Source organism: Microtus pennsylvanicus, chromosome 11 (genome assembly GCF_037038515.1).
Source record: "Microtus pennsylvanicus isolate mMicPen1 chromosome 11, mMicPen1.hap1, whole genome shotgun sequence".
In the NCBI taxonomy this organism is placed as follows: Eukaryota; Metazoa; Chordata; class Mammalia; order Rodentia; family Cricetidae; genus Microtus; species Microtus pennsylvanicus.
The window spans coordinates 93,107,470-93,122,799 of NC_134589.1; the positions used below are offsets into that span (position 1 = coordinate 93,107,470).

The window sequence follows — 15,330 nt, forward strand, 5'->3', positions numbered from 1 at the left end:
GAGGGACTACATTAAAAAAGTCACAGCACTCCTTGAGTCTTGGACACGCCATTTGCCATTCGTTCGTGTCCTTTCTTCTTTTTAAGTCAGAGTCTCATAGTCCAACTCTGTCTCTGACTCACTCTGTAGCCCAGAATGACCCTGAACTCCCAATTCTCTCCAAGTGCTGAGATTGCCAGTATTTGCCACCATTCCTAGGATTATGTGGTGCTAGGACTCAAACCCAGGGCCTTTGCTAGGCAATCACTCTCCTAACTGAACCACAGCCCCAGTCCTTCCCTATGCTCTTCAACCATTTTATCCTTTGCCCAGGATCCTTCCCTTCTGGCTCAGTATTAAAGTTTCTCTGTCTGCAATGCCTTCTGGCCCTGAATTCTGTTACTGGCTTTTATTCCCCTACTTAATCTTTAAGTCCCCACATCTAAATATGTTGCCTCCGTGTGATCACTAAATACTCTTAAATCCCTCATAATCTACTAGTGACCTCTGGGTTGTCAAAATCAACACCTCATCGTCCCCACGACTCTGTGACATTTAATCCCCTTGACTGCCCCTTCCTCTAGGAGACACCCTTTCCCTTGGCCACCAGGCTGCTCTTTCCGCTGTATTCCTTTCCATCTTTCTGAAATTCATTTACTTATTATCCCCTTCCTCTTCCTAATCTTCAGTTCCAGTGTCCTTCAGAGATTAGTCCCTGGTCTTATTTTCTCCCTCTGTGATGGCTCCCCTTTCCAAGCCTTGCTGGTCTTTGTATAAATGAACGGTTCCTCTACATTTCTAGGCCTGATTTTCGTCTAGTCCTAAACCCCAATCTCATCTTTCCTCTGTGTTTGTTTGTTTGTTTGTTTGTTTAATACAAAGACCCACTACCTAGCCCAGGATGACCTTGAACTCCTGATCCTCCTACCTGTCTCCCAAGTGCTGGGATTATGGGCCTGTGTCAACATACCTGTCAACTTCATCTTTCTAACTGCTTTTAATCCCCATCCAGATGTCCCATGGTCTGTGGCACTCAAACTGCCCAAATTGAATTGTGTATGTGTAGAACAGGGTCTCACTCCTGGCTGGCCTGAAACTCACTAGGAAAACCAAGCTGACGGTCTTGAACTCACAGAGACACACCTGCCACTGTCTCCTGAGTGCTAGAATTAAAGTCATGTATCACCACACTCAGCCCAAACTGAACATTTAGGATATGTTCTCTCTTACATAGCCTGCAATGTCTTTTTCTGACAGTTCCTCCAGTGACCTAAAAGAAGCTGGTCAGGGCTTCCTGCAGACCGCTCAGGTGGAGAACTCTGGCTTTTTGGACACTAACTCTGTTAGGTCTGCCTCTTCTTCCTACTCACAAGTTTGCTGGGGTCTATGCTCTCTGACCTATACTCCTGACGTGACTGGCTGATCAGTTTCCAGCCCTACTCCTTCCAGTCAACACTACCAACAAAAGTCCTCCATGGCCACCCACTCTCCCCCTCAGCCGCCACTCAAGGCCATCCACGCTGATGCAGGAGGTTGACTCATCCTGTTCCCTTTACATAGATCCCCTTCCTGCTGTCTTCTCGCGTCTAAACCATGCCTTCCTCGAGCTTCATCTTCCTTAATCTAAAAATACTCCTCAGTGTCAGCAAATGGCTCGGCAGGTAAGGGTGCTTGCTGTGAAACCTGCTGACCTCAGTTAGATAGCCAAGTCTCCCAAAGTTGTCCCCTGACCTCTGCATACATGCTGTGGCACATGTATGCCCCTCCCTAATCAGTAAATGTAAATGTTATTTATTTCATTAAAAAAAAAAGACATTCCTCAATCCACTCAGCTCAATGACCCTACTTCCTCTTACTTTCTCAAATCTCCATTATGACAGTATCTTACCAGCCCAGGTATACTATAAAGAGGAAGCTATCTTTTTCCTTCCTTCTAGACCAAAGGCATACCAAAATGTCTTCCGAATTCCTTCAGTGTCATACTTTAAAAAACAGCATACACAGCCAGGCGGTGGGGCACACGTCTTTAATCCCAGAACTCGGGAGTCAGAGGCAGGCAGATCTCTGTGAGTTCGAGACCAGCCTGGTCTACAGAGTGAGTTCCAAGACAGTCAAGGCTACAAAAGAAACCCTGTCTTGGGGGGAAGGGGGAAGAACCAGCAGGCACAATAAATATAGGATGACTTTATAAAACAATGAAGTATTGCAAGCTGTGTGGATATATGGGTTCACACACTCGAGCAACATCACACGATGGGCTTAGACTTGGGTTGGAGTAGAGAATGTGCCCATCCCCCGATATGTGCAGCACACTCTCCCAGGTTGAGAGTAGAGAATGTGCCCATCCCCCGATATGTGCAGCACACTCTCCCAGGTTGAGAGTAGAGAATGTGCCCATCCCCCGTTGTGTGCAGCACACTCTCCCAGATGTCACCTTCATTCCCACCAGGAAGCATAGCACCCAGCCTAGTCTCCCAGGCCAAGCCAGCAGCAGAAGCAGCCATCTTGTCTCCTTTGTGTCCATAAGAGTTGGGGCCTTCTCAGCCTACACTCACAAGCGGGCACCTGGTTGCAACTGGCCTCCTCTTCGCCTCCCTCAGGAGGTAAGGGGACAAAAGCACAGGGAAAGACCTGACTCCCGGTTCTGGCCAACCGAGAACTAGCTGTCTCATATATGGGGCAGAAACAGAATTTCCCAAACTGTGGTTCCCCGTGATAGTAGGAAAGGAATCACTGTTCCAAACAGATGAACCAGTAAGCACATCCTGGCATAGCACTTCACAGACTCCATGTGCAAAATGGGAGGCACAATGCTTTGGGCCTGTCATAGCTAGTATCAGGGGACATCACTTTGGGAGCTAGGTTTCTGGGGTCAGTTCTCTCCCCAAGAACTCTGAATTCAGTCCTCTTAGCCTCCCTACAGAAGACAGCAGCAGCTGAACCGCCCTGTGGAGGAGACGGAAGGGAAGTTCCCTTTGGGTATACCAGCTGTATAGGAGAGACATGGACACGTTGTCCTAGGCCTGTAGACGGAGCTCCCAGCATAACCAACCCCTCGGGATGGCAGAGGGGGCCAGAGAGGAGTCAGAAATCTGCAAACCAGGGCTGAGATGGGTATGGGGCGATGAATGGACACAAAAATCCCAGACCCCTCATCCAGAGCAGGAAGCAAAGGTGTCATGAATCGGCCTTTCACAATACACACCGATGGCTTCACCCCTAACAAATGCTGTCTTAGCATCACCTACTGCTCAACCCTCCAGGGAGTCAAAGGATCCAAAGCAACATTCTCAGGAACCTCCGGGTGGCCTCATCTGTGCCCCTTTCCACGTCTGCGCACAGGCGCTGTCAGAGGAGGGACACAGCTCGCCAGAGGAGTGATAACTGTCACTGCCCGGAAAGGTCCCCTCACTTCTCTGGGTTGTCCTCTCCTTCACTGTCCAAAGAACACGTGGAATAAGTCATGTCTAGGGTTCTTGATGAGACCTACCTCCCTGCCAGGTGCAGACCCCAGGAAGCACTCAGGTCATTGTAAAGAACTCAGGGCAGCAGGACAAGGTATCTGGTGACAGGAGCCCATGGCTGCTCCAAGTCCTGGTGTAGGTACTTGTGACTCATAGCTAGGGAAGCAGGGTGCTGGGTCTCCTAACAGGAAGAAGAGTCAACCACCCAGCCTAGAGGAAATGCAATGTGGAGGAGATAAAAAAAACAGGCAGAGTTCCAGGATTCCTATCCTTGGATGCTGGGGTAGGGCTAGAGAAGAAAGACATCTGCTTCTTCCAGCCCAGGGCAGAGAGAAATGGGGGTAAATGACAGGAGGAGGGGGGAGAGGAGTTCAGGTACAAAGACGTGATCTTTGACCAGGATGGCACATTCTGGGGGAATATCCACCGCTAGGAAAGATTGCTGTCGTAAGGGTACAGGGAAATAATCTGGTGTCTTGGAACCTCCCACTACGTTCAAGCAGCAGCCACCTTACAGTATACAATCTCCTTCTGGGCAGAGTAATGGTCACTCGGCTGGAAGGAGCAGGCAGGGGAATTTGCACACTAATGGACCCGCAGGAGCAGGCATGCTCACACTGCTGGGTGCAGGAAAGTAACAGCCTGGAGAAATGTTCACACAAAGCACGTGCCCCTTTTCCCCATAGCGAGGGCTCTGAGCAGAGATTTTAGAATATTCTGGATATCCAGTTCCCTCTATATGAAGAGAGAATATAAAAGATGCCCCTAAAAGGACAGAAATTTCTGGGACTCTGCTGTGTGGAAGCTTCAAGGTGGCAGCTGGGAAGGGGAAAGGGGAGAGGGTGGCAGTGGCTTCAGGCTCAGGATCCAATTACAGGACTGTTTCCATACTTAGCCACCTGACAGCCGCTCGGAATACTCACCACTCCAGCCACCATAGCCCCACAGACCAAATTAACTCAAGGGCAGACAAGGGCAGGGCCCAGAAGCAAGCTCAACAGCCCAGAGGCCCCCAGCCTTATCTCTTCCACCCTCAAAGACTGTCTTTTGTCCATCCTGAGGCCTGTCCTCTCACTAGGACTGTGCCTCTGTAGCTCCAGAGTCTCCAGAGAGAACCTTAAAAACCTAAGGGCAGACCCACAAACCTCACGATCTCATGTGCAAAGACCAAGTGCTAGTCCCAGAGACAAGCTGCACAGTCCTAGATCCTAGGGGGGATTCTTAGGGCACCTCCCCCAAAGAATCCCCAAGGGGAAGCCAGCCTCGGGAGTCTTAAGAAGAAGACAAGTGGCAAAATGATCGGGTGTCCCCTCCACAGCCTATAAATAACCCCCACGCTGCAACCCAAGCCACCGCTCTGTCACACAAAGTGCTGAGATGTCAAAGGAAAGCCACGGTGTGCAGAGCCGAGCCCCCTTCTTGAAAGACCCTGCAACTCATGCAGGCTTTCTCCCATTCCTCTCTGTATTCTGTCAAGTTGCTTCCAACACAACCACCAATTCTCAGCTTTATGTTCAATTCGACCCTATCCTGACTCATCCTGCCCCGCTGTTCATAAAAATGATTCCCAGCCTTGCCTCCAGTGTCCCACTCTGTCCGTGGACATGCAAACCTAAGGTCACCAGCTAGAACAGAGTCCTCTGTCCTTTCCCCTACCAAGAGAGTAACTCAGAACCTCCATTCTAAAATTATGTTGTTTTTATTCATCTCAGAGATCCCTCTAGGCTTGACTTGGAGGGTCCTCTTTTCCAGCATGTTCCAGCCAGACTCCTTTCTCTAAACCTGGCCCAGACCTCAGAACCATCTGCTCTCATTTCTTCTTAGAGCCCCTCCCGAACCCCAGTTCCCTCTAGCATCTCATCCTCGGTGTCCCAGGCCTCTGTGAGAAGGGCAGTGATACCAACAAGAAGCAAAGTCCTGCCGTCAGCCCCAGCCCCTCACTCCAATAAAAACTTGGGACCGGCAGGGGTCTAGCAGGAGCCATTTGTGCAGGGCGCATACCTGCTTGTCCTGAGAGCAGCAGCGAGGCCACGCAGCAGCAGAGCAGGAGCAGCGCCCTCATGGTGACTGCCAAGAGAGCCCAGCTGCTCCTCGCCTCTATTTATATGGTGGGTGCAGGCAGCCACAGCGGGCAGTGGAGGGCGGGGAGAAGGGTCACACAGTCACTAGGGCAACTGGGCAAACATGACAGGGAAGAAGCCCAGACCCTCAGTGATACTGCAGGTGCTGCCCTAATCTCAAGCACCAGAAACCAGAGCCCAGTACTGCCCAGGATCGTTTGGTCCAGGGTAAAGACTAAGGGAATAAAGTGAGATGGCCTTTGGGCTGAGGCTCAGGAGTTAGGAATTTGCCTCTTCCTGGAATATTTGTTATCTTTTTGTTTGTTTGTTTGGGTTTTGTTTTTTTTGTTTTTTGTTTTTGTTTTTTCGAGACAGGGTTTCTCTGTGGTTTTGGAGCCTGTCCTGGAACTAGCTCTGTAGACCAGGCTGGTCTCGAACTCACAGAGATCCGCCTGCCTCTACCTCCCAAGTGCTGGGATTAAAGGTGTGCACCACCATCGCCCGGCTGAATATTTGTTATCTTGACCTAAAGTCTCAGACAGGTCCAGGACTTGAAATTCCTCCAAATGAAGGAATTATCAGCCAAATCAAAACCAGTCCTATTTGATCGTCACCGATCTGCAGTCTAGCAAACAGGAAAACCCTCAGCATCTGACCTTTGAGGTCAGTGACTACAAGTTTATCCTCCCAGAGCCTCTGCATAGAGAATGCTGAGCAGAGGGAAAAAGGGGACTCGGAGAAGCGCCCGAGTGATGTGATGTCAGTTGGAGGTGGGGAGACAGATCCAATTCCAGTGGGCAGGGGCTCCAGAATGTCCAGGCACTTCTGCAAAGTGCCATTTGATGCGGTGTCCTTTGGGCTGTGGTAGCCCTGAAAGCCAGGTGTGGGAAGCAGAGAGACAACAGATGCTGGCCTGTGTGGCTAGGGGCACAGTGTCACCAGGAAAGGAGGAGGTAGCAACCAGCCATGGAGTGAATGAACTAACAGTAAACGAGGCATCTGTTGTGTGCAGGGACTTTACAGTTCCCAAAGTCTGTTTCCATTGTACTGGAAACTGAACACAGGGCTTAGACCCTGCCAGAACACTCTCCCAGAGAAGCACATCCCTAGCCCTTGTGTGTGCTTTACATTTTTAAGAAGCTCTGTAGACCAGGCCTGTCTCTGCTGAGTGCTGGGATCAAAGGTGTGCACCACACTCCTAGTTCACCACACCTATTTAGAGGGCACAAACTGATGAAATTTGACCTCTGTCTGCAAAGTCTTCCACACCAGCACGATGAGGCAATGAACAGATTCCTCGCTTCACAGTCAGGCAAACCTTTAACCCCCTTGCTGTTCGTTTGCGTTTCACAGCTGTGGCTGTAAGCAAAGCCAATGCTCTTTATCCCTTTCCTTCACTTACACCTCACTTTGAGATTTATTCACACGGTATCAATAGCTCATTCTTGTTTATCAGTGAGTAATCTCCCACAGTTGGCCTCCTACTCACCCGCTGATAGACACTGGGTTGTTTCCAATACCAGACTATTAAAAGGAAGGTTGTTATGAATACCTGCATGCATACCAGTGTACAGACAGAAGCTTTCGTTTCTCTTGGGTAGCTGCCTAGGAGTGAAGCAGTTGGGTCATATGACATCTACTTAAAATTTTCCCAAGGCAGCTGGGCAGTTAATCCTAGTACTTGGGAAGCAGAGGCAGGCGGATCTCAGTAAGTTTAGGGCCAGCCTGGTCTACAAAGCAAGTTCTAGGACAGTCGGGACTGTTATACAGAGAAACCCTACCTCAATCAATCAATAAAATTCCCAAGGTGATATTTGGAACATACTATTTTATGTTCCCAAAAGTGTACTAGAATTTCAGTCCTTTCCCAGCCTAACACTTGATATGGTTGGTCTATGTGGTCCTGGGAATGGAATCAAGGCCTTCCATGTGCTAGCCAAGAACCCCCCCCACTGAGCCATGCCTTCGTCCCTTACCTTCAGTCAATCTTCAGATGTATAGGTGTAGCTTGCTGCAGGGTTTTATTTTTTAAACAATTAGTGTGTGTGTGTGTGTGTGTGTGTGTGTGTGTGTGTGTGTGTGTGCGCGCGCGCGCGTGTGATGCACACAGAGTTCAGAAGACAAGACAGTTGTCTCCACCACCTAGATCCTGGGAATGGCACTCGGGTCAACAGGTGCCTTTACCTGCTGGGCCATTTCACTCACTGCACTTTTAATTTGTATTTCTCTAATAACTAATAATATTAATGTTTTCATTTATTCACTACCTATTTCTTAGATATATTTTTATGAAATGCCTGTTCAAATTTTTTTCACTTATTATGAGATCTTTTGCTCAGTTTTGATCATGTATGCTGGATATAAATCCTTTATCAGAAACATGCTTGTAAACAGTCTTTCCTAGACCGTAGCTTGTCGTTCCGCTCACTCAAATGCCTTCCAAGGAACAAAAATTCTTGATTTTTATCAAGTGCCATTTATCAATTTTTCACTTATGAATTAAGTGTCTATCTAAAAAATGGTGTCTTATCTAAAATCCCTGCTTCAAAAGTCACAGCTTTTCATTGATATCTTCTTTCTGTCTGTGAGACAGGACCTTATATGGAGCCCTTTGGGTACTAGAATTCTGTATATAGACTACACCAGCCTCAAACTCACAGAGATCCAGGAATCTAAAATGGCTGAAAGACACTTAAGGAAACGTTCAACATCCTTAGTCATCAGAGAAATGCAAATCAAAACAACGCTGAGATTCCATCTTACACCTGTAAGAATGGTCAAGATCAAAAACACTGATGACAACTTATGCTGGAGAGGTTGTGGGGAAAAGGGAACACTCCTGCATTGCTGGTGGGAATGCAACCTGGTACAACCCCTTTGGATGTCAGTGTGGTGATTTCTCAGAAAATTAGGAAACAACCTTCCTCAAGACCCAGTAATACCACTTTTGGGTATACATCCAAAGGATGCTCAATCGTGCCACAAGGACATGTGCTCAACTATGTTCATAGCAGCTTTGTCATAGCCAGAACCTGGAAACAACCTAAATGCCCCTCGACTGAAGAATGGATAAAGAAAATGTGGTCATACAATGGATTACTACACAGCAGAAAAAAATAACGACAGCTTGAATTTTGCAGGAAAATGGATGGAGCTAGAAAACATATTTTGAGTGGGGTAACCCAGACACAAAAAGACAATTATCACATGTACTCACTCATAGGTGGCTTTTAAACATAAAGCAAAGAAAGCCAGCCTACAAACCACAATCCAGAGAACTTAGACAACAAAGAGGACCCTAAGACTTACATAGATCTAATCTACATGGGAAGCAGAAAGTAGAAAAAGACAAGATCTCCTGAGTAAATTGGGAGCATGGGGATCTTGGGGGAGGGTTGAAGGGGAATGGGAGAAGTGGGGGGGGGAAGAGCAGAGAAAAATGTAGAGCTCAATAAATATCAGAATAATAACAATAATAATAAACTCACAGAGATCTGCCTGCCTCTGCTTCCCAATTGCCCAGTGATTTATTTGTATTTTGTGTATGTGTGTTTTGCCCACGTGCATGTAAGTGTGCTGCGTGTGTGCCTGGTGCCCACAGAAGCTAGTGTGCTGCGTGTGTGCCTGGTGCCCACAGAAGCTAGTGTGCTGCGTGTGTGCCTGGTGCCCACAGAAGCTAGAAGAGGGAACGGTTGTGAACCACCATGAGTAACAGGTCTTTCTTTGGACTGTCAGCTCCTGAATTTCGACACAGAGACTTTCTATTAATTATGAAAGTTTGGCCTTAACTTAGGCTTATTCCCAACTAGCTCTTTTTTTCCCCAAGACAGGTATTCTGTGTAACAGTCCTGGCTTTCCTGGAACTCACTCTGTAGACCAGGCTGGCCTCAAACTCACAGAGATCCACCTGCCTCTGCCTCCTTGGGTGCTGGGATTAAAGACATGTGCCACCACTGCCCGGTTCCCAACTAGCTCTTAAAACCTAAATTGGGCTGGAGAGATGGCTCAGAGGTTAAGAGCGCTGACTGCTCTTCCAGAGGTCCTGAGTTCAATTCCCAGCAACCACATGGTGGCTCACAACCATCTGTAATGAGATCTGGTGCCTTCTTCTGGCCTGCAAGTATACATGCAAGCAGAACACTGTATATATAATAAATAAATAAATCTTTATAAAAAAACTAAATTAACCCATTTATATTAATCTACATTTTGCCACATGACTCATTACCTCTTTTCGGTACCTTTGTCTGACTTGCTCTGTGTCTGGCAGGTTAATCTCTCTCCTCAGATTTTTTTTTCCCAGAGTTCCCATCTCTCCCAGAAGTCCTGCCTTTCCTCTTTTGCCTAGCTACTGGCTGTTCAGCTCTTTATTAAACCAATTAGAAGGTGCCATAGGCTGGTGAGATAAAACAGGGACTTATCTTCACACAATAAAAAAAGATTATCCCGGCCAGGTGAGCAGCGCTTCCGGGTCGGGCTTCGGAGTCGCGGCCGGCTCCCGCTTCCACTCGCTCGGGTGCGCGGGAGGCTCTGGCGTCCTCCTCCGTCCCTCCCGCCACCGCACCCGCGGCTGCTGGAGGCCCCGGCCCAGGATTCGGCTTTGCCTCCAAAACCAAGAAGAAGCATTTCGTGCAGCAGAAAGTGAAGGTGTTCCGGGCCGCCGACCCGCTGGTGGGCGTGTTCCTGTGGGGCGTCGCCCACTCGATCAATGAGCTCAGCCAGGTGCCTCCTCCGGTGATGTTATTGCCAGATGACTTTAAGGCTAGCTCCAAGATCAAGGTCAACAATCACCTCTTCCACAGAGAAAATCTGCCCAGTCATTTCAAGTTCAAGGAATATTGTCCCCAGGTCTTCAGGAACCTCCGCGACCGATTTGGCATTGATGATCAGGACTACTTGGTGTCCCTTACTCGCAGCCCCCCGGAGCGAAAGCGAAGGCAGTGACGGTAGATTTCTGATCTCCTATGACCGCACGCTAGTCATCAAAGAAGTGTCCAGCGAGGACATCGCGGACATGCACAGCAACCTGTCCAACTACCACCAGTACATAGTGAAGTGTCATGGCAACACGCTTCTGCCCCAGTTCCTGGGCATGTACCGAGTCAGTGTAGAAAATGAGGACAGCTACATGCTTGTCATGCGAAATATGTTTAGTCATCGTCTTCCTGTGCACAGGAAGTATGACCTCAAGGGCTCGCTAGTGTCCAGGGAAGCCAGCGATAAGGAAAAGGTTAAAGAACTGCCTACTCTTAAGGATATGGACTTCCTCAACAAGAACCAGAAAGTGTATATTGGTGAAGAAGAGAAGAAAGTATTTCTGGAGAAGCTGAAGAGCGATGTGGAGTTTCTAGTGCAGCTGAAGATCATGGACTACAGCCTTCTGCTGGGCATCCACGCCATCATCCGGGGCTCTGAGCCAGAGGAGGAGGGGCCCGCATGGGATGACGAGTCAGAGTGGGATGGAGACTGTAACCTGGCTGGACCTCCTGCTCTGGTGGGCTCCTATGGCACCTCCCCTGAGGGCATTGGAGGTTACATCCATTCCCACCGGCCCCTGGGCCCAGGAGAGTTTGAGTCCTTCATCGATGTCTATGCCATCCGGAGTGCTAGAAGGAGGTGTATTTCATGGGTCTTATTGACATTCTAACACAGTATGATGCCAAGAAGAAAGCGGCTCATGCAGCCAAAACTGTCAAGCGATTCCTGGATTTTATTGCCAACATCTTTGCCTAAGAGCCTGCCTGACTCCGTGGTATTTGCTGCTTTGTGTTGAAGGTGGCGGGTTCTGAGAGTCTTGGGGGAGCTGAATTTGGCTACTACTCCTTCTCTTCTTTGCTAAATTCAGGCTGCAGGCTCCTTCCATCCAAATCATTCCATCTTGGCGGATAGGCTTTTCCTGCCCGAGAAATACACTCTCCTTTCTCCCTTATCTGCTTTCCTGCCCGCTCTCCCTGCTCCTAGTAAGTCCTCTTGCTTCATTAGAGTGTTGTTGTGACTCTCCTAAGTGCCTTGATCTTTGAAAAGTATCTTGTTTCTATGAAATAGGAGGAGCTGGGGGTAGGTAGGGGTTGTTTGCCATCCTCGGGACCTGACTGGACAGTGGACGTGACTCAAGCAACTACCTGGACGCACTTTGCTGTGTGGAAGAAACTGAATGTCAGGATTTTGCTGATACCTTTATAGGGCTCTTTGTGGCATGCTTCCTTCCTGTAGGCCCCGGAATGGAGGGCTTTCAGGAAACTTCAGATGTGGGTGCAGGCATTCACACATGGACAACCTGGCCTGGAGGTGAGGTGGGCAGTGGTCAGCAGGCTGGCACCTCACAGAGGCAGGACCTAAGTGGACTTTTGTGACTATACAGAGAATGGAGATGGTCCCTGTCATCACCGACTGCTGCTCATTTTCTTCCTCCACCCCACCCCACTGTGACCTGTACCCATGTACGTGGCCAGCAGTGCCCAAACCTAGGGGCAGGAGTGGGGCCTCTGCTGCTGCACCTCCAGGAACCTTGCACCTTCTCTGGGGGTGGAGCCTTCGGAGGGGAGGCATCGGAGGCTGGGCGGACAGGTCCGAGTGCAAGGTTCATTCCCTATTGAAGTTTTCCTTCTTCCTGTCCAGTTACTCCCAAGGTCCCTTTCTAGCTCCATGTGGGAATTTCCATAATTTCAAGAGGTTAGACATCTTGAGTATGGGAGCATCCCCAGTCCCTGGACATAGGGACCTAGCACACTTTGTCTCCTCTTCTCAAACACTCTCTCTAGTTGGATTTGTTATTCTGTTCCCTTCTGCCCCATCTTTCACTGATAATGTGTCTCCCAGGGGACAGATGGCCTCTTTGTCATCTTCACTTCCCACCCCCAGAGAGGAGTCAGAGCCATAACTCAATCACCCAGTCCCTTCCAAAGATAGCTGAGTTAGTGTGTGATATCCTCAGAATGGAGAGGAGCTCTGGCATGGCAGCTCATGCCCGTACAACCCAGCACTCAGGAGGCTGTGGCAGAGTTAGTGAGAGTTCAAGGCTAGCGTGGACAGCCTGGGCTACAGAGTGAGACATGGTCTCAGGAAAACTCAAAAAAATATATATATATGGGTTTGAGCACTGGAGATTATAACTCAGTTGGTAGAGTGATTGCCTAGCATGTACAAAGCTCTGGGTTCCATCCCCAGCCTTGTAAACCAGGTGTGGTGGTGCACACCTATAATCTTAGCCCTGGGAGATGAAGGCAAGGGGGATCAGGTATTCAAGGTCATCCCCAGCAGCATAGCTTGGCTGAGGCCAGCCAAGGATACAGGAGACTGTCTTGGGGAAAAAGATGATGAGATAGATTGTCTTTGTCTCTGCCCAGAGCCTTCGGAACCAAGACAGACCTCCACACTCTGGGGTGGGGGTAGGGGTGGACAGTGCTGTGTAGCTGGCCTGACCAGTCAGTCTCATAAGCCATGAAGGTCCTCAGGGAGAAGCTCCCCTTTCTCCTTTACACCAAAGTAGGCAGCAAAAGGAATGCCCAGTCGGGTGGGAAGGACCTACCTGCTGGACCTCTTCCAGCCCACAATCACCCTTTCCCCTGTCGATGCAATAAAGCCCTGTGACACCAGCAGCCGTTCTTTAGAACTGGATTCTCTGACCTTGAGGTTGTGTATTATGGGCAGTGTGGTCATCTTCAATTATTGCTTGTTTTCCATCATTTTCATTTTATTAATAAAATATCTGTATTTACTCCCAGTATCACAATAAAATAAATTACTCAATCCTAAAAAAAAAAAAAAAAAGATTATCCCAACAATCATGTAGGTGCTAGAAACCAAACCAGGTCCTCTTCAAAAACAGCGTTTTTAACCACTGAGCCATCTCTCCAGACCAGTGTTGTTTGAAACACATTCTCACTTGTAACCCTGGCTACCCTGGACTCCCAATGTCCCTGGAATGATGGTGGCACACACTTTTAATCCTAGCACTGGGAGGCAGAGGCAAGTGGACCTCTATGGGTTTAGCCAAATAAAAAAAAATATATTAAAAAAACAGAAATAATAAAATGAAACAAAACAGACATTCACTTGCCTCTGCCTCCCCAGCGCTAGCTTAAGAGAGGGCATCAATGCACTCAGTCAGTCCAGGGTGGTTTTGTTTGCTTGCTTGTCTCTGTGTATATGTGTATGTGTGCTGTGGCTTGTGTGTAGAGGTCAGAGGACAGCTTATGGGAGGGAGTTCTCTTCATCCATCATGCAGGTCTCAGGGAACAAAATCAAGATGCCAGGTGCCTTCGACAACAGACATTTCACTGGCTCCCAATTTAACATTCTATACAATATACATAAAATCAAATTTTCAATCTTAAATAGCACATCAGCAAAACTAATCAGAAAACTGGATTATCATGATCAGCGCTATTACAGAGAGCACATGAAGAAATATTTAAGAAAGTTCTTAAACTGGACTGTGGTGGTGCACCCCTTTAATCCTAGCACTCGGGAGGCAGAGACAGGTGGATCTCCATGAGTTCGAGGCCAGCCTGGTCTACAACGCGAGTTCCAGGACAGGCTCCAAAGCTAAACAGAGAAACCCAGTCTCAAAAAAACAAACAAAGGCAGTTGTGACCCAGCCACAGAAAAAACAAGCTGTGACTGCCTCGCTGAATAAGGTACCCAGCCACGTGGCTAATTTAGGCAAGAATAATGGGCTAATATAAGTTATAAGAGTTAATAAGAAGCCTGAGCTTATGGGCCAACCAGTTTATAACTAAAACAAAACAAAAGAATTCTCTTAAAATAACGTGGGACTAGAAATAATTTAATATCTTCAAGATATATTAAATGCACAATTATGACCAACTACAAATTGGCATTTATTATGCTTTGTATTGTAGGATATAAAACTACCTCTGGGATGGAATATTAAGCTAATACACAGTGCAAGTGGAGCCCACCGTTAAGCGTCAGAGAGCTAGGGGAACTTCACCTTTCAACACTGTCAGCAATCGCTGTGAATTCTAAAGAAAACTAGTCCATCTGCACAACCATATTGCACTTTCAGGTAAGCCTACTAATTTTTTTAAAGTATTCTTGCATTTTGAGGAGGATTATAATGAATCTGCGGCTCTACTTGAAGGAAACTAGCCACGTTACTAACTGTGGTGGTGGATTCTGTTTCTGTTTGGCTACACTATGGTGCCAGTTGCTTGGTCTCACACTAATCTGGGTGTTACTAGGAAGGTATTTTTAACATTTGCAGCAAAGATCTTGGGTTGGGAGAGTGGTGGAGTATTGGCTTAGCACGCTAAAAGACCTTGGCTCAATCCCTACCACCGATTTTAAAGAAGAGACTATGATAAAAAGAAATCACTTTCTTCAATGTGAACATGTCTCATTCAAGCCAGTGAGTGGCCTGAGAAGGAATTATGACTTAAACTGGCTTCAGACTCACAACCACGACATCTACTCTTGCCAGAATTTTCATCTGCAAATTCTAAGCTAATGTTCAACTTTTTTCTTTAATTTGTATCTGTGTGCGTGTACATGTGTGCTGCATGTGCATGTATGCAACGTGCAGGTTACCAAGAGACCAGAAGAAGGCACTGAGTCCTCCAGAGCAGGAGTTACAGGAGGTTGTGAACCAAACTTAAGGGTGGGTGCTAGGAGCCAAACTTGGGGCTCTGGAAAAACAACAAGCATTCCTAACCACTAAGCCATCTCCCCAAGCTCCATGCTCTCTTTCAAAACTATGTCTCACAATTGTGTATAGAGCTGAGGAGTCATTGTAAGAGAGGAGGGAACAGTTGGTCACAGTAAAGAAAAATACCTATCCTGAAAAACCAAAACAAACAAACAAA

The 15,330-nt window shown here is 47.8% G+C and overlaps 1 protein-coding gene and 1 pseudogene across 2 annotated transcripts in view; one reads left to right on the top strand and one right to left on the bottom strand.

The window, feature by feature from the left end:
- Nucleotides 1–5,529, bottom strand: part of Srl (sarcalumenin) — a 45,691-nt gene extending 40,162 nt beyond the window's left edge. The window contains exon 1 of one of the 2 annotated variants that reach the window (XM_075941841.1): nucleotides 5,445–5,529. In XM_075941841.1, the coding sequence (XP_075797956.1) occupies nucleotides 5,445–5,505 (61 nt within the window). In that variant the 5' untranslated portion in view covers nucleotides 5,506–5,529. The remainder of the gene's footprint in view (nucleotides 1–5,444) is intronic. The other variant, XM_075941840.1, reaches the window with a different exon arrangement.
- Nucleotides 5,530–9,980: 4,451 nt separating this feature from the next.
- Nucleotides 9,981–11,236, top strand: LOC142831651 (phosphatidylinositol 5-phosphate 4-kinase type-2 gamma pseudogene; annotated as a pseudogene).
- The last annotated feature ends 4,094 nt before the right edge of the window (nucleotides 11,237–15,330 follow it).